Source organism: Mya arenaria, chromosome 14 (assembly GCF_026914265.1).
Source record: "Mya arenaria isolate MELC-2E11 chromosome 14, ASM2691426v1".
NCBI lineage: Eukaryota > Metazoa > Mollusca > Bivalvia > Myida > Myidae > Mya > Mya arenaria.
In genome coordinates this window covers 2334166-2359613 of record NC_069135.1, presented here as the reverse complement: position 1 = coordinate 2359613, position 25448 = coordinate 2334166, and the positions used below count along the sequence as shown (strand labels likewise).

Genomic DNA, 25448 nt, shown 5'->3' with positions numbered 1-25448 from the left:
AACGATCTGACAGATTTCGCAATAATGACCTTTTTCTTTTAAAAAATCAACACAACCGATTAGTATTTAGGTTGCTGCTATGTAAATGTAAAATGCGGTCAATGGCATCATGATTAGTTTGTGCTTAATTACTGGTTGCGTGTCAATGGAAAATCATGCTGTTTATTAGTTTGCTGGACTGGGGCCTGGAATGTTTACCTGTACATACGTCAGGTCACAGTCTCTGGGCTTACGCCCATAACAATGTACTTCTTTATTACACGGCCTTTTTATGTATAAAATATATGACTCAAATTTAAACCCTCTAACCCTCTCACCAAATAATTAAAGTACGAACATCCATTGAAAATGGCGGCTTGCATAATACAGAACTGGTACATGCAGTATACAGAGCTGGTACAGGCAGTATACAGAGCTAGTGACATGCAGTATACAGAGCTAGTGACATGAGCTGGTGGCATGCAGTATACAGAGCCAGTGGGATGCAGTATACAGGGCTGGTACATGCAGTATACAGAGCTGGTGACATGCAGTATACAGATCTAGTGACATGCAGTATACAGAGCTGGTACATGCAGTATACAGAGCTGGTGACATGCAGTATACAGAGTGGTACGTGCAGTATACATAACTGGTGACATGCAGTATACAGAGTGGTACGTGCAGTATACAGAGCTGGTGACATGCAGTATACAGAGTGGTACGTGCAGTATGCAGAGCCGATACATGCATTATACAGAGCTGGTACATGCAGTATACAGAGCTTGTATGTGCAGTATACAGAGCTAGTACGTGCAGTATACAGAGCCGGTACATGCAGTATACAGAGCTGGTACATGCAGTATACAGACCTGGTATATGCACCATACAGAACTGGTACATGCAGTATACAGAGCTGGTACATGCAGTATACAGAGTCGGTAAATTCAGTATACAGAGCTGGTATATGCACCATACAGATCTGGTACATGCAATATACAGAACTGGTACATGCAATATACAACTCAATGCATGCACCATACAGAGCCGTTACATGTATTATACAAAGCCGGTACATGCACTAAACAGATCCGTTACGTGTACTATACAGAGCCGGTACATGCACCATACAGAGCCGGTACATGCACTATACAAAGCCGGTGTATGTATGTATGTATGTATGTAAAATGACCGTCTCCGTGGCCTAGTGGTTAAGCGTCCGCCTACGGAGCGGGAGGTCGTGGGTTCGATCCCTCAGGCCGCGTCATACCAAAAGACGTTAAAAATTGGTACAAGTAGCTCCCTTGCCTGGCGCTCGGCATTTAAAGGGTAGTGCTTGGAAAAGTGGTGTACTCAGTACTGGTTTAACCCAGGAAAGTTGTACCCCGTGTATCGGTGCTTTACACCGAGCACGTAAAAGAACCAAGGGGTCTCTTCGAAAAAGAGCTAGGGTATCGCACCCGGACTTCCTTGTATCCCACCACTGTCTCTTCAGCGTGCTGTCCCTTCAGCAAAAACAAAGGACCCCGTTGGAAATAAGTGCTTGCACTTTCACGGGTTATCCTTGACCGCAAGGTCTAAAGAAATACATACATCCGTTACGTGTACTATACAGAGCAGGTACATGCACCATACAGAGCCGGTACATGTATTATACAAAGCCGATACATGCACTAAACAGATCCGTTACGTGTACTATACAGAGCCGGTACATGCACCATACAGAGCCGTTACATGTATTATACAAAGCCGGTGCATGCACTAAACAGATCCGTTACGTGTACTATACAGAGCCGGTACATGCACCATACAGAGCCGGTACATGCACTATACAGAGCCGTTACATGCACCATACAGAGCCGGTACATGCACTATACAGAGCATTTTCATGTACTATACAGAGCCGTTACATGTACTATACAAAGCCGTTTCATGTACTATGCAGAGCCGGTACATGCACTATACAGAGCCGTTACATGTACTATACAGAGCCGGTACATGCACTATACAGAGCCGTTACATGTACAATACAGAGCCGGTTCATGCACTTTACAGAGCCGTTACATGTACTATACAGACTGGTACATGCACTATACAGAGCCGTTACATGTACAATACAGAGCCGTTTCATGTACTATACAGATTGGTACATGCATCATACAGAGCCGTTACATGTACTATACAGATTGGTACATGCACCATACAGAGCCAGTACATGTACTATACAGAGCTGTTTCATGTACTATACAGATTGGTACATGCACTATACAGAGCCGTTTCATGTGCTATACAGATTTGTACATGCACTATACAGAGCCGTTTCATGTACTATACAGATTGGTACATGCACTATACAGAGCCGTTTCATGTTCTATACCGATTGGTACATGCACTATACAGAGCCGTTTCATGTACTATACAGATTGGTACATTCACCATACAGAGCTATACAGATTGGTGCATGCAGTATACAGAGCCGGTACATGCAGTATACAGAGCCGGTACATGTACTATACAGAGCCGTTTCATGTACTAAACAGAGCCGGTACATGCAGTATACAAAGCCGGTACATGCACTATACAGAGCCGTTTCATGTACTATACAGATGGGTACATGTACCATACAGAGCCGTTACATGTACTATACAGAGACGGTACATGCAGTATACAGAGCCGGTACATGCACTATACAGAGCCGTTTCATGTACTATACAGATTGGTACATGTACCATACAGAGCCGTTACATGTACTATACAGAGCCGGTACATGCAGTATACAGAGCCGGTACATGCACTATACAGAGCCGTTTCATGTACTCTACAGATTGGTACATGTACCATACAGAGCCGTTACATGTACTATACAGAGCCGGTACATGCAGTATACAGAGCTGAGACTCGCAGTATTACAATATTTAAATCACTTCAGTAATAACGGTATACAACAGCACAGGATATAAACCATCAGCCCACTTTCTGTAATTTCAGTTGAGTCTGAGTGCGGGACAGTATATGCGGCCAGCTGCGGTCAGCAGTGCGCCAAGATATCCGGAACGGACACTTGCTCCTGTACTAACGGGTACATACTGGATACCGACGGCTTCGCCTGCAACGGTAAAACAATTGTGTTAAAATTCTTCTTCTATAAGTAATTTATAAAATAAAGGTGCGTACAACTAGGCGTAGAGGTGCATTTCTCTTTATAAATAGAACTACAACTCATTTTTAACAAGTAAAACTCTGTAAAAAACATGTTCACCTCATTATTTAGAGGTAAATCTCATCAGTACATATTCACCTCTATGTTTAGAGCTTCACCTCTATTTCGGCACTAATGTTGACTTTATAAGACTTTTGACCTAAATCATGGCATTCTAGATTGAACTACTGACTAACGTTAAAACACTGCCGTGTTCTCAACACAATATATACGTATACCAGTACCTGGCGGAATTAAATTCATTAAGACATAATTCACTAATCGGAAAGGCTGTCTTCTAGCAAATAAAATTGAATTACTTATAAATCACTTATAAAATAACGCTTATGTCATTATTATACCTAGCTTAAAAGTCAACCTGAATAATAATGCTTATAAGCTGAAACGTGAGTATTTCTCTATTTTTTTGTATAAACTTACATAGACGTGGACGAATGCACGACGTCGAGCCCCTGTGATATCAACCATGGCACGTGCATCAACACTGATGGCGGTTTCACGTGCGGATGTTCCGACAGCTACATCCTGGGTGCCAACAATATCTGTGAAGGTGAGACTATCCTTCGTAGACCTCGAAATCATAGAAACTGTGCAAGAACCTTTGCAATATTCGAAATTAGCTGTTTGTGTAAATTAAAATAAGGAAAGATTGCGAATATAAGACGTCCCTGATCCTCTCGTTTACTAAGGTACCACCAGTTATCATAGAAACACAATGTCTGTAGTTCTGATAATAAAACAAACTAATGGTGGTTTCAAGTCTTTCCTCTCGACTTTGCAGACCGTGACGGGGGTTACACAGAGTGGAGCACGTGGGCGGAATGTTCGGTCTCATGCGGCACGGGCTTCCAGACACGCGCCCGCACATGCACCAACCCAACCCCCGAGGGGAACGGCGCCCCATGCAGTGGGGACGGATCAGAAACACGCATCTGTGTACAGGATAACTGCCCAGGTATGCCGAGCATTGATTGCAGATAACCCTGTTTGTTTAAGCGTCTTGCACATTTATTATTAAAGTAATTAGCTTTTTTGATAATCAGGGAAACTAATAGCCTATCTATATGACAAATAAACCCAAGGGGTCAAATTTGCAAAAGGTTTTTTATGAGTTTACATGTTTGTTGAAAAAAAAAATGAATATTTTCAATAGAAAGCCTGTCGTTTGTGTTTTCTTAAATCATATTCATAAAGCTAAAATAAGTGAAGTGTGTCGATATATGAATACTACTATATTTTAAGTCAGTAAGTAATCATCCATCCAGTGGTAAATATAAAAGTCCTGTGTCCTCGCATTCGCTTGTTCAAACTTTAAGTTGTTCCGGCACATTTGTGTAACTGTTTTGAAAATTCTAAATCGCAATACGAATCAATGATGTCTTTTTATTTTATTTTATTAACTTGCGGCCTTCAATGAGACCAAATAGCTGAACACAAACAAAAATCTCTGAAGAAATTTATTCCTACGAATTCAGACAAAAGTGTGATAATAATAAATAATTATTTATAGTATGTATTTATAACATCTCAGCCTATAACTTTGTAATTGAGGTGACTATTTACCAAAAACTCTTCTTAGATCGAAATGATGACCATTTTGTCAGTGAAGATTGTCTGTGATAAAAGTATATAAGAATTAATGTTGTCAAACACTGTACCATTTATATATCAACATAGTGATGCTTGCATTTTACACCTAAATAGATCTTTCATTTACTTCAAAGCCATTTCTGATCCTTACCTTACTGTGATTATTTGTAGTTGATGAGGATGTCCAAGAGCACGGCCTTGACCTCACCATGTCGGGGCTGACCGTGGACCAGGTGAGTTAGAAAATGACCATTGATACTTATCATGAGATGAAACGTAACTTAGGAAGTAGCCAAACAATGCGCAAGTGTAATTTTTAGATAACTAATGCTCTAAGCATACGACATTACATACGCACATAAAGCTTACATAATTTGAATTTCAACAGCATGTAGCATGAACATAAAAGCCATGTGTTAACACTAATTCTTAATAGTCATGGCCGATTAAGTACGGAATCTGAGGTTAAAAGATGACCGATAGGTCATAACTGTTTTCAAAATTATTAATGCAAAAAAGAAATGAGAGAAAAAGTAAGTGCCTCCAGTGAGGTTTGAACTCACGACCCCTGGTTTACGAGACCAGTGCTCTACCACTGAGCTATAGAGGCAGGTGCGTTTGTTATGTCGGAAATAAAGTTTATATAGACAAGCGCTATACCACCCTTTTTCCGATACCGCTGGCGATCGGTAGTTTCCGTGGATTGTCACTGCGAACTGAAATTACCGATAACCAGTATGTAAATATTAAACTAGTGAGCGTTTTTAAGCGATTTGTTCGACGTTTTACTTAGCAATAAAATGTCGAGGTTTGCATTAATTAAATTTAATGTTTTTTGATACCTTAACAAAAAATAGTGTTTTTAAAAGTTCAATTTGTGTCTAAAATTAGACGCGTATTAATAAATAAATATTTAACTTTCACTTTCAATTCATTTCATAGTTTAACACAATCGAGACCCAGTTCAGAAGCAGCGTGGCAGATGGCATCAACAGCTACTGCAGTTCAAGTCAGGATAATGCCAGAGTGTGCTGCAATGACGCGAAAAACTACAAGTATGTTAAGTTATACTATTAACTGATTCAAAACATGACAACTGAAATTATTCACTACGAGATGGACAATCGCTCATTACTATACAGTACAATGATGGTATGTAAATATGCAACGTTTGATTTTCACATTTCTGATCAAGTTTAAAACCCAACATTGCAAGCCGATAAAGTATATCGCCCTGATCTATATTACCGCCTGTATGAAACATAATTTATTTCTAAAATCTTAATGTGCATATAGATGGGCAAGTCCAAATAATTGTACGTTGACGGATTTTTTTACGATTTTTGATATGGCAAATCTTTTTGTTGGGGATTGGAAGAATCCCGTATAACACGTCTTTTATTTTAGACTAAAAGATGGGCTCGCTCTGCCTATACTTTATCATAAAGAGTTGACAACATATGTTCTAGCTATTGAATAAATGCAGACTGAACAATTAAAATGATATTAAATTTCACATTAAACTAAAACAAATAAAAAAGAAACATCGAAATGTTTACATGTATGTGTCCCCAGTCTGACAGTCAATAAAGTACGGTTAGAGTCTCAGCGAAACCAATCTCGTTTTCTTCCGATGGTTTTCTAAACGTCCTACCTATATCATGCACCCATATACATTGTTGTTTTCAAAATGTGCCTCAGAATTATTTTTACATTTGATTACATTTGTAGCCCCACGTCATCGCTGCTATTCATAGACACCAGCGACGTTGTGATAAGTGACGGTTACCCGACTGCAGACGATGACAACAATCTCATATTGTTCTTTGTCATCAAGTATGATGCCAATAACATCCTGTGCGCGAGCGGTTCAACAGGACGGCGGCGTAGAAAACGTCACGTCGAATTGACACCAACAGAGGCATTTTTGGACCAGTCGACATTACTAACGATTTTCCAGCAACAGTTAGTCGCTTAATTTGTACTCAATTTATCATCAGTTTTCCACTCAACATCGTACTGATTTAGTACAGTTAGGCTCCAACTTTTTGTTACCTTTTATGCAATATATAGACGAACACAAATACATCACTCTCTAACATGGTACCGAATGCATCATTCCAGGCAAAGTTCTATACTCACATCATTGACGACACAGGCACAGACGGTTCTAGGGTCTGGCGTTACTATTACGTTTGAGACGGTCACGGCCGCGACCCTAGTGACACCACAGACAACTCAATCGCCAACGGTAAGACGTTTTAACATAAGGTTTGAAATTATTGAATTATTGAAAGTCAATTACACAGTTTTAGAACCTGAATTGTTTCGTCAATCCAATACCCACGTCGCGATAATTGCGATTCCGACATAAGCTATTTGCATAAGACATTAACTTGAAATTGTTGAGTGTGGTAATAGTTCACATATATACATTTTTTTCTTTTCTTCCAGATTGATATTGAACAGTTATTACATTTTTTTCCGTATCATGTTTCTATGTTTCCTTCGTATGACGTATAAAAAGCACAAACTCTCAATGTATAATTATCTTGTTTGACATACTTTCAATCGCAAATTATTGTTGAGAAATACGTTGTTCTAATATTCTAGGATTACTTTGCAATGGCTGAAAATATAGAACACATCTGTAGACTTGTTACATTTCAAACACCTCGTAAGTTTATTACAGGACTGTATTTAACTCATGCTAAATACTGTTTACTCGAGATACTAGTTATATTGCTGTTGGTAATGTGAACAAATGACCTTAGCGATCGTTGAATGTATTGTTTATTTCCTTTTCAGACGACCCGGACGAACAACACTACGTTGATCGTGGTACTCACGGTGCTTGGTTCCCTCATCGTCATATGTCTGATCGCCGTTATCGTGCTTCTACTGATAAAAAAGTAAGTTGTTTTCCGTTTGTCTTAAGTGTAGTTGCAGTTTCAAACTATACGGTCGCCAACTATTATGGATATAATACGTCTGTTACTGAATGCGGAACATCACTTTACTACAAGGGCGTGTCCAACGTTTCCGCTATCTAATTTACTGATGGACAAACCACAAGTCATAAAACAAGGGAACTCTGTGTCTGTAATATCATATTTCTTACATTTACAACTACTGCCTCATTTTTTTCAGTCAAAACAATGATGTCAACAGAGTTAGTTCCGCAAGCGCTGGCCCGGCCAATTACAACGGAGGAAGCAGCAGCAGCAGCAGGTCGCAGGCGCCTCAAAGCAGACCGATAAAAGTGCGACCGGCGGAGAAACAGGAACAGGGGCTCCCGGGGCAGGTGCACGACCGAGGTGGCAATAACCAGGCCGTCCTATCCCTGGCGCCCGTTGATGATCCCCACCTTTCTAACGTTTAAGTGTTGTTTATAGTCTTAGGACAGAAAACGGGAATTGTGTATCCGTCCACGTGATCCTTGACATTGGCTAGAGTGCCTACATCGCATGCCTTTGTGATATTCTATTATATATTGCAGGCCCCAATATCACAAAAAGTATTTTGTCAATCTAAGCTCATTTTACCACATAGTTTGGTACAAAGTCGTAAAATTTTATGTTTTAGTAGTACTATTTCTCTCATTAACTGGGTCTATAATAAATTGGCAAATTAAAGATAACAGAATATACAGCAAAAATGGATTTGAATAATCGCTAAAAAATCAGTTGTACTGAGTTGCTTTATGGATAATAAATGACATATTAATTCAAATATCATAAAAACATTTTTCACTCCAGATTATTGATAATAGAAATATAAATCAGCGTTTTAAACAACCATAATTCATTGTCGTTCAAATCATACAGAATATTTGAAACATTGTTGTGTACAATTTGAAGTATTTTGTGATACTGGGGCCAGATATTTTTTGACTTAACGTGAATTCGTTCATGAGAATGGTTTTTTATACTCTGTATTAAGTAATCATTTAATATTCTTGACAATCAGTGTGTAATGTCCAGTCTGCTAGTGCTAGAAAGGCAATAGTGTTTCTGTGAACACTAGTTTTGTTTCATGCCTGTGCTGGTCCATTGCACGCCCTGTTTTGACAACTGATCTGTGATGTTTGCTCATATCTATCAAGCTGGTCTACTCTATCTTGCACATGAATATGTATTCTTACTCTGCATATTCTATCTCAATGCATATTAACTGTATTACGGGTATGTGTATCATTTATATATACATGCCATCAGGGCAACTTCAGTACATTGAAACAAGGTTATAGGGAGAGGATATTCAACCTTCAATATTAATGATTGGATTTTAATCAATATTTAAAATACAGGTAACTGTAGAACTTCTTAAAAGTTGTTTTTTATTTATGAAACTACTATTTCAGTATTTTGTAAATAACATGTAATATCTAAAATACCCAAGTCACCTGGAAGTAAATGTTTGTTACCTGTAAATATACTACTAGTATATACTGATTATGGTTAGGAGCATTTAAGGTTAACCCTCCATTATTTCACTTGAAATCTGTGATTTTATGTAATATTTTCTTTGTTACTTTGAGATTTTGTATTTATAGTTGTTATACATTGTTACATGTAGAAAAATGTGATACATTAACCTTTCACAAAACCGAACCACTGGAAGTACCAAACTTCAGTCATCATATTTACAGTTCCGTCCAAAATTTATTGTCAGAATTACAATTCAACCATATTAAATATTTTTAACAGGAAGTTACACTCAACATAAATCACTATTTTTGGATTTAAATGTTGCATCTCTCCAACCATTGTAATACAGTACATACTGAAAGAAAACGCATATGTTTTCCTTCTAAATCATAAGTCTAAGTCTTGCCTTGTTTCAGATAAGGTTAAACAATTCAACCTGTACCCAGTGTGATCTTTCTATTAAGATTTCAAACATAATTATTTATATGCTATTTGTGGTAAAATAGTACTGTTATTATTTATTTTGTAAAATAAATTTATACAGGAGCCCAGTTTGTTTTCTCTGAAGCACCTACTGGTCCTTATAGAATTAACAAAAGCAATGTAGACATTTGTTTCCGCTTCCCAAATGGTTCTAGGTTAGAACCTCAAAATCTCCTAGACACTCAACAGCTGCTAGAATATCAAAAACCGCAAGCAGCTAACAGCTCTTAGTTCAACTCCTAGCTGCTCCACATCGCTTAGTACAACTCCTAGTAGCTGAACAACTCCTAGTAGCTCAACAACTACTTGTATCCCAACAACACCTAGAAGCTCAACAGCTTCTAGTAGCTCAACAACTACTTGTATCCCAACTACACCTAGTAGCTGAACAACTACTTGTATCCCAACAACACCTAGAAGCTCAACAGCTCCTAGTAGCTGAACAACTACTTGTATCCCAACAACACCTAGTAGCTGAACAACTACTTGTATCCCAACAACACGTAGAAGCTCAACAGCTCCTAGTAGCTCAACAACTACTTGTATCCCAACTACACCTAGTAGCTGAACAACTACTTGTATCCCAACTACACGTAGAAGCTCAACAGCTCCTAGTAGCTCAACAACTACTTGTATCCCAACAACACATAGAAGCTCAACAGCTACTAGTAGCTCAACAACTACTTGTATCCCAACAACACATAGAAGCTCAACAGCTACTAGTAGCTCAACAACTACTTGTATCCCAACAACACATAGAAGCTCAACAGCTCATAGTAGCTCAACAACTACTTGTATCCCAACTACACCTAGTAGCTGAACAACTACTTGTATCCCAACTACACCTAGTAGCTGAACAACTACTTGTATCCCAACAACACATAGAAGCTCAACAGTTCCTAGTAGCTCAACAACTACTTGTATCCCAACAACACGTAGAAGCTCAACAGCTCCTAGTAGCTCAACAACTACTTGTATCCCAACAACACATAGAAGCTCAACAGCTCCTAGTAGCTCAACAACTACTTGTATCCCAACAACACGTAGAAGCTCAACAGCTCCTAGTAGCTCAACAACTACTTGTATCCCAACAACACATAGAAGCTCAACAGCTCCTAGTAGCTCAACAACTACTTGTATCCCAACAACACATAGAAGCTCAACAGCTCCTAGTAGCTCAACAACTACTTGTATCCCAACTACACGTAGAAGCTCAACAGCTCCTAGTAGCTCAACAACTACTTGTATCCCAACTACACCTAGTAGTTGAACAACTACTTGTATCCCAACAACACATAGAAGCTCAACAGCTCCTAGTAGCTCAACAACTACTTGTATCCCAACAACACCTAGAAGCTCAACAGCTCCTAGTAGCTCAACAACTACTTGTATCCCAACTACACCTAGTAGTTGAACAACTACTTGTATCCCAACAACACATAGAAGCTCAACAGTTCCTAGTAGCTCAACAACTACTTGTATCCCAACAACACATAGAAGCTCAACAGCTACTAGTAGCTGAACAACTACTTGTATCCCAACAACACATAGAAGCTCAACAGCTCCTAGTAGCTGAACAACTACTTGTATCCCAACAACACATAGAAGCTCAACAGCTCCTAGTAGCTGAACAACTACTTGTATCCCAACAACACATAGAAGCTCAACAGCTACTAGTAGCTGAACAACTACTTGTATCCCAACAACACATAGAAGCTCAACAGCTCCTAGTAGCTCAACAACTACTTGTATCCCAACAACACCTAGAAGCTCAACAGCTCCTAGTAGCTGAACAACTACTTGTATCCCAACTACACCTAGTAGCTGAACAACAACTTGTATCCCAACAACACATAGAAGCTCAACAGTTCCTAGTAGCTCAACAACTACTTGTATCCCAACAACACGTAGAAGCTCAACAGCTCCTAGTAGCTCAACAACTACTTGTATCCCAACAACACATAGAAGCTCAACAGCTCCTAGTAGCTCAACAACTACTTGTATCCCAACAACACGTAGAAGCTCAACAGCTCCTAGTAGCTCAACAACTACTTGTATCCCAACAACACATAGAAGCTCAACAGCTCCTAGTAGCTCAACAACTACTTGTATCCCAACAACACATAGAAGCTCAACAGCTCCTAGTAGCTCAACAACTACTTGTATCCCAACTACACGTAGAAGCTCAACAGCTCCTAGTAGCTCAACAACTACTTGTATCCCAACTACACCTAGTAGTTGAACAACTACTTGTATCCCAACAACACATAGAAGCTCAACAGCTCCTAGTAGCTCAACAACTACTTGTATCCCAACAACACCTAGAAGCTCAACAGCTCCTAGTAGCTCAACAACTACTTGTATCCCAACTACACCTAGTAGTTGAACAACTACTTGTATCCCAACAACACATAGAAGCTCAACAGTTCCTAGTAGCTCAACAACTACTTGTATCCCAACAACACATAGAAGCTCAACAGCTACTAGTAGCTGAACAACTACTTGTATCCCAACAACACATAGAAGCTCAACAGCTCCTAGTAGCTGAACAACTACTTGTATCCCAACAACACATAGAAGCTCAACAGCTCCTAGTAGCTGAACAACTACTTGTATCCCAACAACACATAGAAGCTCAACAGCTACTAGTAGCTGAACAACTACTTGTATCCCAACAACACATAGAAGCTCAACAGCTCCTAGTAGCTCAACAACTACTTGTATCCCAACAACACCTAGAAGCTCAACAGCTCCTAGTAGCTGAACAACTACTTGTATCCCAACTACACCTAGTAGCTGAACAACTACTTGTATCCCAACAACACATAGAAGCTCAACAGCTCCTAGTAGCTCAACAACTACTTGTATCCCAACAACACCTAGAAGCTCAACAGCTCCTAGTAGCTCAACAACTACTTGTATCCCAACTACACCTAGTAGTTGAACAACTACTTGTATCCCAACAACACATAGAAGCTCAACAGCTCCTAGTAGCTCAACAACTACTTGTATCCCAACAACACATAGAAGCTCAACAGCTACTAGTAGCTGAACAACTACTTGTATCCCAACAACACATAGAAGCTCAACAGCTCCTAGTAGCTCAACAACTACTTGTATCCCAACAACACATAGAAGCTCAACAGCTCCTAGTAGCTGAACAACTACTTGTATCCCAACAACACATAGAAGCTCAACAGCTTCTAGTAGCTGAACAACTACTTGTATCCCAACTACACCTAGTAGCTGAACAACTACTTGTATCCCAACAACACATAGAAGCTCAACAGTTCCTAGTAGCTCAACAACTACTTGTATCCCAACAACACATAGAAGCTCAACAGCTTCTAGTAGCTGAACAACTACTTGTATCCCAACTACACCTAGTAGCTGAACAACTACTTGTATCCCAACAACACATAGAAGCTCAACAGCTCCTAGTAGCTCAACAACTACTTGTATCCCAACAACACATAGAAGCTCAACAGCTACTAGTAGCTGAACAACTACTTGTATCCCAACAACACATAGAAGCTCAACAGCTCCTAGTAGCTGAACAACTACTTGTATCCCAACAACACATAGAAGCTCAACAGCTCCTAGTAGCTCAACAACTACTTGTATCCCAACAACACATAGAAGCTCAACAGCTCCTAGTAGCTGAACAACTACTTGTATCCCAACAACACATAGAAGCTCAACAGCTACTAGTAGCTCAACAACTACTTGTATCCCAACAACACATAGAAGCTCAACAGTTCATAGTAGCTCACCAACTGCTTGTATCCCAACAACACATAGAAGCTCAACAACTCACCAGAAACTAAACATTTCATTAAAGATCAACAACTCCTAGTAGCTCAACAACTCTTAGTTGCTCAACATATCTTAGACACTCATTGACTAATTGTTGACAGAAGACAAAACTTAAGAAGTTATTGTGAACACTGAACAGACAATTAATGTAAAAGTGGTGCCATTAATGACATTAAAAAGAATTTAACAGATTGTTAACATTCAATTTATTTCATGAAAATGTCAATCAAATATCATTCATGCTATCAACATCCATGAATGAATACAATATTAAAGATGAACAAAAAAATTTATAATAATTGGAACACGCCATAAACACGCAGATAAATAAACTTACTGAAGAATTGCAAAATATCTACTTCAAAAATAAAAAGAGAGCACTTTGAGGTAAAAATATAGTGATCAATGTAAATAGTAAGTTTAAAGATATTGTTCCATTTTATGCTATACAACTTGAAACCAAATTCATTTTGATTCTCAAATAAGTGTAAAAATGCAAACTAAAAAGTGCTGTTACTTCATACAGGAAGTGTTAGCAGCTGAAGTACTGGTAATGGTTCAGAACTGAAGGCAAATTTACACAAACTGATGGAACAACGTTTTGGGTTTAAAAATGCAATGTAAGTAACAAATCTCCTTTTTGACAATAAATAACTGTGCCAAGTCAATATTTAAAAATTGTAATAATCTGAGAGCACTGAGCAGTTGTGTGTTACGTCCTGGCCTGGATGAACACCGTTTCCTGAGTGTGAAGGCCTACATCCCTGAGGCTGGAGTCGAAGTCCAGGGTGGAGAGGTGACGTCGGGGAAAATGGGTCACCAGCTCATAACGCTCGTTGGAATATCCCCGGGATCCCACATAGAGGACAACAGCCAGAAGTTGGGACGACACCGCTAACGTCAGCTTGTCCCGCTCTCCATCGGGCAGTCGCAGCATCAGTGTCATCTTCTCATCTGACATAAACACAGCAAAACTCTTCACAGAACTATACTATGTTTTCAAGGTTTTTGAATGACCAATCATAACATTTTCATTATTTATAAAGAACAATTCTTGAAACAGAAACATGCATATCATGGTTTTTGTGTTTTTTTTTAAAGGGGATGCAAAGAATAAAGGCAGACAGAAATTTTAACAGCTTATGAATAAGATCCACAATTTTAAAAATATAGTTCTAAATAAAGAACTCCTTTAAAGAGCATACCTGTTTCTGGGCCGAGGAATTTTCTGTAATCCCTGCGGTCGGCTGCCACATCCATCAGGGAGCGGTCACTCTCCACTGGCTCACTGGTCCCAGATGTCTCTGTCATTTCTGACACGTTCCTGCTGTCTTCATCCTCAGACAGGGAGGTCCGCCGGATGTTATCAATAACTGCAGGGTGAACATCATTGTGGATACTCTTTGATTTGGCTGGTGAGCATGATGGCTGTGGATTTGATGGGGATGAGTTATGCTTCTTACTAGGAGATCCTTTACTTGGTGACTGGCAACTTTGACTGACTACTGTTAATGGTGACACATTTCTTGTTTTTCTTGGTGTTTGAGCTTTTTTATTTTTATCACTTATTTCATTTGAGGTCTGTGTGGCTAGAGGAGACTGTTTTCTTGTTCTTTTAGCTCTATCACATGTGACATTGCACTCATCATCACTGTCTGACTGGCTTCTGGGAGATCTACGTGGTGTTGGAGACTGGGACCCACAGGGAGCTCCTTTCACTGGGGATCCTTGGTTCCCCGAGCTCCTGCGTGCCCGAGTTTTGTGTGGGGAGTGGGCATCATCACTGGAGTCAGTGAATGTTTCAAGGTCACTGATATCCGAGTCAGTGTCAGGGGCAGGTGTATGGACGGATTGGCACTTGCTGAGGTGTGTCAGGGAGGCTGTGATGGCCGCCTGCAGCTGGTCGTCCTCCGATGCCTCCATCAGACTGTCCTCCTGTTGCAGACAGAGAAAATACAAACATAAATAACAAACAGGCAATTATCATGCTTAGTAAAATGTAGTCCTTTTCAGTCATTTAATTTACCACTCATCAAAAGTGAAATGTAATTACAAAGAAAACTAAAAGCAAAATTCATTATTTTATTTTTTTCAATTGGTATGATTTAAAGCTGAACTCTCACAGATTAATCCTTTTGACAACTTCTTTTATGGATTTGAATGAGCTAATTCATGTGTAAATGTCTGAAAAACATATAAAATAAACAAAAAGCAACAACTAAAAAAATATGCCAGTCAGAGTGGGAGTTTTGTGCACTGCACTTCTCCTCAATGAGATCTTTTTGTATTTGAAGTACCAATACTATTTTCTTTTCTTTGGGGGGGGGGGGGTATAATAATTATCAGGAATGTCTCTGTTACTCATGGCACAGAGAAACTGCATACCCCGGGAAACAGGGATTTGAATCATGTTATTATCAGGAATCATGTTTTGTTCTTCTTTCATTTTTCTAAAATTTTATTTACACTTTTACTATATAAACTTTTACCTTTAAAATTCTTCTTTATTTCTTTTATAACTTTAAAACTGCAACTAATTGTCTTTTAACTTAAAATAAAATAAATGATGTACCCTCTTTTGTCTCTTATTTGGCTGTGTAGGAGACAATCCTTCAATGTGTGGGTGTTTCTTCAAGAATTCTACAACTGCAAAGCACAAAATTTAATCTTAAAACAACAATTAAAAAAACATGCACATAGTTTTACACATAATTTCATACTTAAATACTTATTAATGTTAAAATGGTTATTATCGTGTATAAAAACAAATTAAAATCCATACTGATTATTTATTATCAACAGATATGAAACAAATATATGTAAAGATATATACTTATATCACAGAATGTCACTGGTTGAATCTTGTTCCATGAGATGAGGTTTTCGCCAGTGGTAGGGTCCAGGACAGCCACGTAAGGCCAGCCCTCCACCTTATAGAACTGGCGGTAACGCTGACCCTCCTCGCTGTCATGATATACCTTGGTAATGTTCAGGGGTTACAATGTAGTCACTAATGATTACACGGTGATGAAAAAATGTTATTCAAGTTCAAAAGGTCCATGTAACATCCTAGTATAGTCATTTAAAACATAATGTATCAAAACATTAGTTTTTGGTTACAAAATCTTAATGTAAATAAGGACAATTGATGATATGAAATTAAATTGAAGGCTGAACAATGAAGGACATTCATGATACTAATCCATTGTGTTTGAAGCAACTATTCTACACAACATAGACTTAGTACGTCCATGATTTTACTATTGTGTGAATGGTGAGTTTACTGACCTGCCAGAAGATGAAGCTGTCCTTGATGAGAGCCTTGACAGCCGAGTTGCTCCAGATGTCACGGTTGAGCGCCTGACAGGAGAACTCCTGCACGTTCTGTATGTTTACCATCAACCATCGACCCTGTGTCTTGCCAGTCTCACGAGCCTGATATATATATAAGCATAGTCAAGTCCTTGTTTCTAGTTTAATTCTGATGGTAACGATTGGTTTGATATTAGAGAAAAACACCTTTAGCATTATATAATTGTTTCTTTGGTTAAATAGGAAGCCTTAATCAGTATTCTTCATTTCACTAGTATAATTTGCAAACTGACAAAACAATAAAGATTTACCTTAAAACTTAAGAGGTCATATTGGAATGAAAGTAAGGAAACAGCGGACACTGAGTATATAATATTAAATATCTGGAGTGGTTACATTGGCGAATGTTCCCTTGTATATGAGATCTAGAGGCGGCCTAAAGAGGTCCTGTAGGGTGCGAGTTTTGCGTGTGCGGGCCCCAGATCCCCCGGCCATTAGCTCCTCCTCCTGCTGTCCTGTAAATATATATAATGTGGTAAGCAGTCATTAAAACTTCAATAAAGAATGAAGAAGATTAGGACTGAATGCTTAGTTAACTACTTGGCTTCAAAAATAGTTGACAGCCATTTTACTATCAAAAGCTTGGAATTATTTCAGTAACTTTAGAAGACAACAAAAACCAAAATTTAAGACTGAGCTTTTGTGAGAAATATTACTACTGTTCACATAAAGAACTTGGCAAAGTGTACTCGTCAATCGGTAATAAACGTATGATATTAATGACATATTTCAATGAAAACAGGACATTAATTTTGTACTGGCCGAAAATGCAAATTCATACAAATGTTTTCACTTTATAGAGTAAGGTTGTGATTATGCCATTCTTTAAAACTCTGAATGAACTGGTCAGGTGATCTGAAACCAATGCAAAATGTACACCCGTATGGATGCTTTGCAGGGGTACCAGCTGGCCACTTTTCTCTGTGAAGGGCATTGACACATGTGTTTCAACAATGAGAAAATAAAACTACAACTTTACTAAATGTTTATAATTCTTTTGATTCAGCTCTATAACTGTTCACAGTATGTTGTTGGTACTTAACACAAACAACAATACAAAACAAAGCATGCTCAACATGGTAAAAACAAATTCAACATATCTCAAATAACTTTGCTAACCTTTTTTCTTTGACCTCCCTCTAGTCTTTGGTTCTAATTATTAAAGAAAAATATAAATATTCTACTGCTCTTATTAATTTCACAACTATCTCTACCCAAGTAACAAGCACAGGAAAGATCTTATGCTGCAAAAGCGGACATATATCGATAAAACTAAAACAAAGTATTTTGTTGAGAACCTCATAATTGAAAGATTGTTTAAATTATAAAACATCTGGATTGTGTCACCTGTCCAGCTGTTACTTTTTGCATATATCATTAAACATAAAATTCATACAAAGCCTACTGTAAAAATAAGACATTGATGAACAAATAATTTCTTACATAAATTGTGCCCTCTTTTGAACAAGTAAATAGTGTTGTCTTCTTCTTTTCACTAAACAATACAAAACAGGAGTTACAATGTTGTCACTGTTTGATACTAACTTTTTTGGGCGATGGACTAGTGCTCCAATAACTTTGAAAACCTACTAGACCTGACCTAAACTGAACTAGACCTAAGTGTAAACCACATAATAATATATACAAAAAGGGTTAAAGTAACATACAAAGTCATGCTTAGATTAAAAGTATCATTACATATGATTCTCAAATTTCAGTTAGCATTAAAATAAAGTTATAAACATGCACATCATTATTTTACCATATGGATTATATAACAATGGTTATTTAGAATGTGCAAATCCAAAAGCTTCAATCTAAATACACAAACCAATCAGGGAACCGGGATTTATTCAGAACATGACCAGGCGGTCTAGCTAGCCTCAGACATAGCTAGACCAGACATTGATCAACTAATGGAAGGAGTTCTGTCATGCCTTAATGTCAAACCCTGGTTGTAGATTTCTAATTCTAAATTGATGAGTTCCAAGAAGTTATGACAAAAACATAAACAATATTGAAAGTGTTTCATCTATGTGTGTTCATTGTGCCAATTTCACTAAGTACTCATAGTATTATCTTCATTATTCCATTTCAATTGGTTGACAAACTTTATAAGGTATGATTTTGTCCCTAGCCCACAATTTTTAAGAATGACCCCATGTATTGAGGTCTGATTGGCCATCTGGCCCCATGTTATGAGGTCTGATGGGCCATCTGGCCCCATGTTATGAGGTCTGATGGGCCATCTGGCCCCATGTTATGAGGTCTGATGGGCCATCTGGCCCCATGTTTTTAAATCCTTGACAGAACACTGACTAATCTCTGCTGGTTGTACTCACTTGCTTCTGCCTGGAAGTCTCTGAAGCCATCAAACACAGACCGAGCTTTCCGCTTCCTTCTGTTGTATGCGGCTGACAAAATAAAACATCTCACTTTAGAAAAGAGAAGGGTCCAAGGTATCATTCCATTGATGTTTATTTTACATGTGGCTTTAATCCTTGCTTACAGTAATAAATGTCATTGTGCCACTCTGGTCAGACTTATAAATGGTCAATGCAATCTTTTAGTAAACACGGAATACATTTCATACAGTACCAATTAAATAATAAGTTAACAGAAAACATTCTTTCCAAAGACATTTTTTACTATGTTGACCCTTATGCATAACTGCAGGAAAATTTTATAAAAATGATCTTATGTTACTGGTTTCTATATATACCCTTTAACTTTCTTAATTTAAGAAATGAAGTTTTAGTAAACCATATGCAGGGGCTTCATCTATTAGGACCTCCTCTGTCTGTGGTATTGGGGCTCGAACTGCATCTCTGTAAATGGTAATATAAGATAAGAAGAACATCACACTTGTGTGTTGGAATGTTATCCGGCTCAAATATCATATTAGAGAAAATAAAACGAGAGCCATGAATACCCGGTATGAATAAATTGGTATTTACTGGTAGAAAGTCATGTTGATTGGGCCATTGAGGATACGATTGTATTCGATGGCTCCCTGGTCAACAAATATTTTATCATATTAAAGGTTTATTTCATATTAATTTTTATCTATCAGTTTAAATTCACTTTTATATATTAAAAACAGTCTGCGCCAATGTTTGTTGTATTAATTGCTGTATTATATAAATGGGTATCAAGAAAGCACTATTTATAGACCATGAATTTAGTAGGAAATTTCAATAGAAATATGAGAAAAGTTTTGCAACACCTATTGTGCTCTGAACCAATGAAAAATTGCATATTTAAATGTCACACAATAACAAAGATTTTTGTAAAAAAATAATACAAATATAAAGTAGCTGAAGGTTAATTAGAAGCCACCATTTGTATGTCTAGTCAGCATTTGTTTGACAAGTCAACATTTGGTTGTCTAGTCAGCATTTGTTGTCTAGTCAGCATTTGGTTATAGCATTTGTTGTCTAGTCAGCATTTGTATGTCTATTCAGCATTTGTTTAGTCGGCATTTGTTTGTCTAGTCAGCATATATTTTGTCTAGTCAGCATTTGTTAGTATAGTCAACATTTGTTTGTCTATTCAGCATTTGTTGTCTAGTCAGCATTTGTTTGTAAGTGAGCATTTGTTTGGCTAGTCAACATTTGTTTGTCTAGTTAGCATTTGTTTGTCTAGTCAGCATTTGTATGTTTAGTCAGCATTTGTATTTTTAGTCAGCATTAGTTTTCTAGTCAGTATTTGTATTTCTAGTCAGCATTTGTTTGTCTAGTTAGCATTACTGAGACCAGCATGAGCGGCATTAAGCAACTTAAATGGCATTAAAATACGTACAAATTGCTGGGTCCAGGTGTCTGTGTTTCACCGCCCCCTTCCATGTGCATGTTGATAGCCAGCTCCAAGTTATTATTACATGCCTCCAGCAACTGACCCCCAATATCCTTCGATGCCCCTGAAAGGTACAATATGAAAGATTTGATGGCAAAGGGGTGCTTCCAAAATGTTGCAAGGTGCATCAACCTCATATAACTCTTTAACTTAAATATGTTGCATCTGTTAGAGAGTCCGGCAGTCAAAACTCATTAAAATATGTCTTGGAAAACTTTATTTTACATCTTAATTTGACATGAGCAGTCTGTAAAATATGCTCCACTATCACACCTTTCTGTCTATGAAGTATTTAACAGTAACTGCTTTCATTACCAATACATGGTTGATGAAATATATATGCATTTAAAAAAACAGGGATCATAATGTGCATATTACTTACATATTAGTCTTATGTCCAGGGTCACTTAGGTGAAGTATTTAGCCAACATTATAAACATTTTAGTCCCTTTGTGCTCAAAAACTTTACCAGACTTTCTTGGACCTTTTACTTTAATTTAGGATCATCTATAATTTTGTCTAATATGATTTTCTGAGGGCCTTGAGAAACTGTGTGAAGTATCAAGTCAATTGATTGAATACTTTTTTAGATATGAACCAAAAGTCCACACAAGCCGAAAAAAGTTACCAGACTTAATATGTCAAGCAGAGGCCATAACTGAATTTAGTATCAACTGTGTGAAATAGTGAGTCAATTGGATCATGAACAGACAATTTTACAGTTTTATAATAGGGAATGCTTTCGCCAATAAGCCAGAATATTGGGACTGCGGCCAAAGCCCCTGCTCCTACGCGCCTTGAGAATACTGTGAAATCATTAATGTTCTTGGTTTTCGTGGGTTGGGTGATCCACAAATTCAAGATCTTGATTATACCCAACTAATGAATTACTGGTGGTTACCGATTATCAATGGAATCCGAATAATCTGAATATCTAGTTCCTGAAGAGCATTTTTATTTCAAAATATCTCCCTGTATATGTCAACATGAAACTTTCAAGAAATATTTCATTCCTTAGGGAAGTATCACACTTTTAACATCAAAATTCATTGGAAATATAACTTTTTTCTATTCACAAGTGCTACAATCAAAGAATAAATCTTGAATTATTCAAGAAACAAATTTTGACAGAGTCTTTAATGTTGATGACAACATAATTATGACAACCTCTAGTACTCTATGTTCGTGCTGTTAGGCAACAGTGCTACTCAACTTTACTCTAATCTCAGGGGTCGACACTAACCATTTTTCCAAGGGATCCCGAAGGGACACCAACATTTGAAATCAGGTGTCCCTTCCTGAAATTAGGCGTCTCTTCCACTTTGTACATTTTTTTCATTGTTGAGCCTGTTTTAATATTAAATTCAACATCCTTTTACTTTTCAATTTGTAATGCAAGTATACACCACCATATTATACATGTTTTCAGCAGCATGTAATGACAGGTTAGTAGCACTGAATGGCAGTGAGGTATATTTTGGTCTCTAAGTTGGTAGATTGGGTTCAAAAGCGGGAGAATGTCTAAGTCCCTTTTGTTTTCAGTCAAAAACAGAGATGGATACACTGTAAACAAAAACTTGATGTTGTTACTATTTTTAGATTTTTGGAAAATACGCATAAAATACATCATGGTTCAGGTTCTTGTCAAATGTCGGTGCTTTTCATTAAGAAACTGTAGGAATATTACATCTGGCTTGTGAAAACTCCAATCAATATTTAGTAGAGCTGTTGATAAATCAATCAGACTGCCCAACAGTCGTAGTGCATACTGGAAGAGCAGACGAACAAAAAAGGGGTATACATGTTAATTTTCGCGCCAAAAAGTCATACAATTTTATAAATTGATTGAATTAATGAATAAAACCCTGCAATTTTTATTTCTATTATTTTTTTATCAAAGCATAAAATATATGTCTTTAAAATAAACAAAGAATATTGATAAGTTGAATGCCAATTAACAAAGAATGCTGAATGTAGGATGCTGTTCTTTTGTGTCGTAAATGTTACTGTAAATACTCAAAGGTCGTATCATATTATATAAAAGGTATCACCAGAGTTGGCATCTTTTTGGGCGGTTCTGACACATAGGCAAAACAATTCCACATAAGTATTTTACCAATAATAAATCTCTGTCAGCTCTGACCTTGTTTAAAATGTAAACAACAAAACGGAAGCGTTAACCTGCATGCGCCATGTGAAATGACCTGTTTATTTATAGATTCATGACGTAACTATAGTCAAATAGTCAGCTATACTTTCGCTTTGATGTGTCCGATAATGATAATTAATAATATCGTTTTGACATGTGCTGTCAAGAAATTTAGGGGAGCCCGAATTTAGGTAATAAATTAATTAAATGCTACTTATTTATTGATATTTAGCGTTTATCTGTCAAAAATTAAGTGTCCCGACGGAATACCGGACTTCGAAGTTCAGGTGTCCCTCCTGAAAAATTGGTGTCCTCGGGATCCCGGGACACCGTTAGTGTCGAACACTGCTCATCTGTGACAAGGCAAAAGTTTAGTTATAACTTATGAAACTATATCGTAAATACTTTTGTCCATGTGTGTCATTTCAGTTACCCACCATCAGCAAGGATAGCAGGAAGAAGCCGCTGGATGATACTGGGCTCATAGCTAAGGTAGTCCATATAATTGTACATGGACATATTCTTATACGATTTTTGATATGCCAAATCCTTTCAGGGATTAAGGCGTACAAGGATGTGGTTGAGTTGTGATAATGCACAAGTCAATTGTAACCACGGCCCCTCCAGGTCCGGGGAATAGTGGGGACTTTGACATTCGGTCCAGCCAAGCCCGAGTAAAAACCCTGCCCTGCGAGGACGAACTGATGGTAAAATCCCGACCAAATGCCCCTGCACCCAAGGGACCCTAAGTAAGGCACATTCCCCAATATATTTGGCGCGAATACAAAACCACAGCATTCACCCGGCACTGCTGGGCCACCGGGAGGCCCATTTCCCTGGCTATCCCCGGTAAACCACGGGACTTTGGGGGGCCGTGGTTACAATTGACTGGTGCATTAGTAACTGTGATAGCCTTGATTATATTCAATGATCTTCAGTGACAGCTTTGATGAATTTTATTTTATGATATTATTAGCACCATTAATCTTCTTTGTATCTTGCCGACTCAAAATAAAACTGATCTTATTATTTGTTCAACTGCCAGCCGTGACGGCGTGAATGATAGCTTTTGAATTTTTTTTTACAGCTAACACAAGGCTGGTCGACTTTCTAATAGATTTCACTATAACTTTATGTTGCATACATGCCAAAAAAAAAAGACACGGTGGTAAGTGTTACTAAAGGCGTATCTAGAAATTGAGATTCTCATAATATTGAAATGATAGTAATGTACCAAAGTAGGAAAGTCATGGTGTTTAACAGATGTACAAATTATGTTTAGCAATTCACATGAAAAGGTATCAAGGCACTAGGAGGATTTCAGTCAGTTGATGAAACATTGAATGACATTTTGTTGACCGTCCGAAAAAAATGCAACTTGTGTAAACAAACTGTTATGGTTGTATAGGAATGCAGAGAGTTATGAAGCCGAATTCCAGATATAGGGCTTACCAGTAACTGAGCAAAATTGTTCTATCAAAGACGCGGATTTCTTCTTTGATGAATATTTTTCCATTTTATTCCTGCTTTTTTGACGTTTCGCGGTGATGATGAAGTCGAGGCTATGGAACGAAGGAACAATGGAAGCACACAACAGTCAACAGTTTTGTTATCTACGCAGCGGTTGATTCCCTTAGCATTCTGGAAACCTAGTCTATCTATAAACACATTTATTTTTACAACATGTATTTCATTTTTTAATATTAACCTAAAGTTAGTTCAATTGACAAACAACAACAACAACAACAACAACAACAACAACAATTGCACACTGTGACAAATATCGTCCAAAATGGGGTTGTGACGTATATGCGGTTTTCCGGAGACTTCGTACCCCCTGGGAGCAGGATTACATATTATAATATAACTGGTCCCAGGTACCACTACAATATCTTAACTTGATATAAATATATATTAATTATGATAAATTAAAACTGGGTGAATACACATTGATCGCAATCGAAAGTCAATGTGTTTTCATCTTTTATTTTTGAAACGATTATAACAACAAATACACAATGCATACATGTACATGTATATACTGTAGCGACATAAATATAAAGAAATGAAAAACTAATCTTCTTCGCTAATGGCTAACCGCCAAATATGACTATTATGCAGACCTAGTATGTGCATAGCGTAAAACATAAGAATGTTTGTGCTGTTAAAAGATAAAAATATATCTGTACCAGTGTCAAAGGGATGTGTGACAATGTAGCCAGTGCTGCCCGCAATGGCAGTGTCAGCACTGACTGCATGTACCAGCAGTGAATTCCACTCGACGATAGTGCGAGTAAAGAAAGAGTATTTGATGTAGTCTGTTGATGAGTGTGGTATCATGTACACATGTTTCACATCGATAACTATTTATTACCTGAATGTTATATGATGATTTTACACAAAGCTTAGCACTATTACAAACACATACAAACATAAAACCACAGTTCATATTCGTGGACATTTTACTTGTCCTCGATGTAATTGTCCGCGGATGTATGGATCGCATAATGTGGCTGGTTTGTCATCATCTTGTCGTCTTCGTACTTCTCTCGTG

At 37.8% G+C, this 25448-nt stretch overlaps 1 protein-coding gene and 1 non-coding gene across 3 annotated transcripts; both read right to left on the bottom strand.

Annotated features, from left to right (window-relative positions):
- Window positions 1-5327: 5327 nt before the first annotated feature.
- Trnat-cgu (transfer RNA threonine (anticodon CGU)) lies at window positions 5328-5399 on the bottom strand. The gene has a single exon. It is a non-coding gene; the product is annotated as a tRNA-Thr (tRNA).
- An 8301-nt stretch (window positions 5400-13700) lies between these two features.
- LOC128216504 (UBX domain-containing protein 7-like) lies at window positions 13701-24463 on the bottom strand. 2 transcript variants are annotated; one of them, XM_052923083.1, is made up of 10 exons: window positions 24347-24463; window positions 20692-20809; window positions 19654-19718; window positions 19233-19304; window positions 17227-17345; window positions 16807-16953; window positions 16352-16496; window positions 16091-16164; window positions 14724-15453; window positions 13701-14472 (listed from the first exon to the last, which is right to left on the bottom strand). In XM_052923083.1, exons 1-10 carry the CDS (start codon window positions 24408-24410, stop codon window positions 14231-14233), a joined length of 1776 nt encoding a protein of 591 aa, XP_052779043.1. In that variant the 5' UTR covers window positions 24411-24463; the 3' UTR covers window positions 13701-14230. The 2 variants fall into 2 exon arrangements, with proteins under 2 accessions (XP_052779043.1, XP_052779044.1); XM_052923084.1 differs by lacking the exon at window positions 24347-24463 and having other exon boundaries at window positions 19613-19718; window positions 20692-20712.
- Window positions 24464-25448: the final 985 nt, after the last annotated feature.

What these genes read in the sequence shown, in the direction of transcription:
- LOC128216504 (XM_052923083.1), bottom strand. Translation starts at nt 24,410, where the DNA reads ATGGAAAAATATTCATCAAAGAAGAAATCCGCGTCTTTGATAGAACAA. An exon ending in AGTGACATTCTGTGATATAA is followed by an intron (nt 16,165 to 16,351) that starts GTATATATCTTT and finishes TGTGCTTTGCAG; the next exon opens with TTGTAGAATTCTTGAAGAAA. An exon ending in CAAATAAGAGACAAAAGAGG is followed by an intron (nt 15,454 to 16,090) that starts GTACATCATTTA and finishes TGTCTGCAACAG; the next exon opens with GAGGACAGTCTGATGGAGGC.